The 3637-nt window shown below is 33.5% G+C and overlaps 1 protein-coding gene across 1 annotated transcript; it reads left to right on the top strand.

Moving 5' to 3' along the window:
- Positions 1-2299: 2299 nt before the first annotated feature.
- LOC139856146 (membrane protein PM19L-like) lies at positions 2300-3370 on the top strand. Its single transcript, XM_071845393.1, has 4 exons — positions 2300-2456; positions 2574-2793; positions 2945-2990; positions 3082-3370. Exons 1-4 carry the CDS (start codon positions 2330-2332, stop codon positions 3151-3153), a joined length of 465 nt encoding a protein of 154 aa, XP_071701494.1. The 5' UTR covers positions 2300-2329; the 3' UTR covers positions 3154-3370.
- Positions 3371-3637: the final 267 nt, after the last annotated feature.

Consider the following 3637-nt stretch of genomic DNA (forward strand, 5'->3'; position numbering starts at 1 on the left):
GCATACCATGTGTCCAACAAAGTGCCTAGCCAATTTTGTGCTTGGAAGTTGGCTTAAGTTTGAAAATAATCTTCCTTCCAACATGAAATCAAGCCTCCCGAACGACCCCGAGATGCCACTTGAACCCCATTAATTTCCACATTTCTCTTTATCTTTAGTGCCAAGTCCCCTAGTGTTCCATGTAGCTATGTTCATTGTTTTGATTTGTTAGGCCTTTCGAGACTATCAAACATACTAGTTTTGTTTTTATCATCAAGTTAAATCTGTTAATTTTAAGGGTTTCAGGTTTTTTAAACAAATTTTATATACAGATTATTTATTATTTATTGAATTCCACGATCAATTGTACTTGTTGCACCATAATTTCATGATTTTTTTCTTCTTAAATATCCCTTGAAAAATTATAACAAGAAACTTTAAATTTTTTTTGCAAACCTATCATTAAAGGCGTTTTAGTAAATTTTAGTGGAATAAATAAAAGTGAAGTTGAAAATATCAATCCCCTATTTAATAGCAACAAATCACTCAGTCTCTTTATTTTCTGAAAAGTAACAATTATATTAAACCAAAAATACATGTTACAAGGAGATGAGGCTGGCCCAACAAACGGCCCAACCACTCAAAAGTAGTCCAACCCATACTAACTAAATTACATTCCTAAAACAAAATAGAACACGAACAAAACAAGATCAGATGCCGAAATTGCATCACACATCTACGGCTGGATAGGCACACATTCCAGTCAATATTGATTCCTTTTTTTTAAAGGCAAGTAGATTTTATTATTAAGAATAAAAAAGTACACGAATAAAAACTAGCAAGGAGCTAGACAATACACGAACCAACACATAACCTCATAAAAAGGACGCACGCACACACAAAGGCTCGAAACTAAAGAAGACACACAGTCACGAGGACACGACACGACAACTAAAAAACTATGTTTTCGAGTCCGATGACGCGCAAGAAGAGCAACACGAGCAACAACCAATATCCTCTTCCGAGCAACAACGAAGGATTGTCTCGAAGAAACTCATTAATACTATACGTTGAGAAGTTTCCGCAATTCCACCATCTATGAATACATGACCATATCTCTAGTACACAATTGCAAAAAGTAAGTGTATGTTCCACTGATTCTAAGTCATCGTTACAAAGAAGACGTCGAACACTGTGGAAATCACTCCGTCTCTATTATTTTAGCTTTTAAGAATCATTTTTGTTTATAAATTGTGTTCAAATATTATTATTATTTATATTATATGAATGAATATTTGATAAACATATGATATTTGAAGATATTTTAACATGATTTCAAACGTGTTTCGTTATCATAATTTTTTTTTTTATCATACGAAAAAATCATCCCCTTTCAGATTCCTAATAAACCTTACTTCTTTGAGGATTCACTAGTATCGAGTTATGCTGATCAAATTCCACACACACAATTTCGCAAAGATCAAACACCCTCTCATTAGCATCTCGCAAGAGATGTTAATCAATTAATTCATCCTTTCTTCGCACAGGAACGCATTGATGAGCCCGAATGCAAAACTTATAAATTCCAAAACTGCAACTAAATCACCCCCGACTATAACCGACTAATATATTTATCCTACCTTAACCAAACACAATATCAACCTAACCCTCCTGACATCTCATCATGTCGCGACTAGATACCATGGTGCCTCGTGTCTCAAACTTCATAATTGTGTCGCAAAATAAGAAAATCATTTCGTGATTCAATTCAACTAATAATATATTAATTTATCAATACATGTAGACCATAATCGAATTCAAAATCAAAATCTGAATTAAAAATGGACTTTTTGTGGTTAATTTGTTCAAATATTATTTTTTTGGTTTTTGATTTTAACCAAAAACAGGCATAATCAAATTCGGTGTTTAGTTTAGTTTTAATTTCAAATTCTAATTTCGATTTCAATTAAGTATCCGATTTTGTTCCAGAAATGTAGAAACCAAATAAATTGATAATAAAGTCTCTAGATCGGCCCGATAAACACTCAAATTCTAAGCGCCTCACGTAAGGAACCCATTCAAAAGTAAATTATTAATCTAAGAATGTTTGTGCAAAAGCCTTAACCAAAGAATATACCATCTTTTAAACTCATCTTACCTTATTAAAACCCTTATGACATCAACTTTACAACCCCACAAAGCCCTGTCACAAACAATCCTTAACAAGAAAAGAACCAAAATATACATTGTTAAATAACACAAACCATCTATAAGAACATACACTTTCAACCTTAATCAAAATATCTCTGACATTCAGAAACCGTGATCTCTAATAGCTCGCACCCTAAAAATGGCTAACGGGCAAATGAGATCGGTAGCCTCACTCCTTATGGTCTTAAACTTTTGTATGTATGCCATTCTTTTAGGCATTGGTGGTTGGGCTATGAATCGAGCCATTGACCATGGTTTCATCATAGGTTCGTGCTCTTAATAAACTCTCATGTATGTATATATAATCAATTAATCTCTTGTTCGTATATATAGATTATACTAATTACTACGGTTTTGTAATGTGTGTGATATGACATTAACAGGTCCAGGATTTGATTTACCTGCTCATTTCTCGCCAATTTACTTCCCAATGGGAAATGCAGCCACTGGTTTCTTTGTAACATTCACGTTGATTGCGGCTGTTGTTGGCGTTGCATCAATTTTAGTTGGATTCAATCATTATCGTTTATGGGATTCAAGCAGCAGACCCGCAGCCGTTTCATCTGCTCTTATTGCATGGGCCCTCACTGTTCTTGCCATGGGGTAAATTTTGTTACCTCAAAATTTTACTAGTTAACATTTTTCTTTTTTGTGCACATGGCATGCTCGTGTAAACAATATGTATAATATTGTTATGAACTTTAATTAAACGTGTTTTTTTTTGGGTAACGTGTTTACACATGAAATATTTCAGGTTTGCATGGAAGGAAATCGATATAGCAGGCCGAAATGCACGCTTGGTGAGCTTATAATTAAGTTTCTTAAATGTAATTTATGTAAAAATTAAAAAGTTTCATGAGTTTGATCGACTTTGTTAATATTGTATATCAGAGAACGATGGAGGCATTCACAATTATACTCTCTGCAACTCAACTTATATACGTAGCTGCCCTTTACGGTTGATCGATTTGGTGGAGTTGAGGGATTACAACAGCCAATATATTCGTGATTTGTTGAAGAGTGTTGGTGTCTATAGGCGTGTGCTTGGGGATATAACTTTCTTTTCAAAATTGTTATCTTTCTTTTTCTTTTTTGGATTTAATTATTTTCACACTATTAACGATATGCTCATTGATGTAATATGACTGTATCTATGAAATGTAATAACGATTGCCATGAATACAATCAATTAATGTTAATTATTAAGGTCTCGAGTTTTTTTTTTTTTTTTTTTTTTTTTTCAAAAATAACGATAACTATTATAATCAAAACACTTTCATCAAATGATCAAAATGAATCCACTCATGGCTTGACATCTCTATTCCCCTCATGGATTCTGTCGAAGACTTATGGTCATGGATCCACTCAATTCCGCATACTGGTAACAAACGCTTCATTGTTAATGTGGTGGCAATCTCGACCCTTTGACACATTTGGAAGCTCATGA

The sequence above is a fragment of the Rutidosis leptorrhynchoides genome, chromosome 6 (genome assembly GCF_046630445.1).
Source record: "Rutidosis leptorrhynchoides isolate AG116_Rl617_1_P2 chromosome 6, CSIRO_AGI_Rlap_v1, whole genome shotgun sequence".
Classification (NCBI taxonomy): domain Eukaryota; kingdom Viridiplantae; phylum Streptophyta; class Magnoliopsida; order Asterales; family Asteraceae; genus Rutidosis; species Rutidosis leptorrhynchoides.

Bases quoted from the DNA above. Each gene is read 5' to 3' on its own strand.
- LOC139856146 (XM_071845393.1), top strand. From the start codon at position 2,330: ATGGCTAACGGGCAAATGAGATCGGTAGCCTCACTCCTTATGGTCTTA. The intron at 2,794-2,944 runs GTAAATTTTGTT...GAAATATTTCAG, and splicing joins CTCACTGTTCTTGCCATGGG to GTTTGCATGGAAGGAAATCG. The intron at 2,991-3,081 runs GTGAGCTTATAA...ATTGTATATCAG, and splicing joins CAGGCCGAAATGCACGCTTG to AGAACGATGGAGGCATTCAC.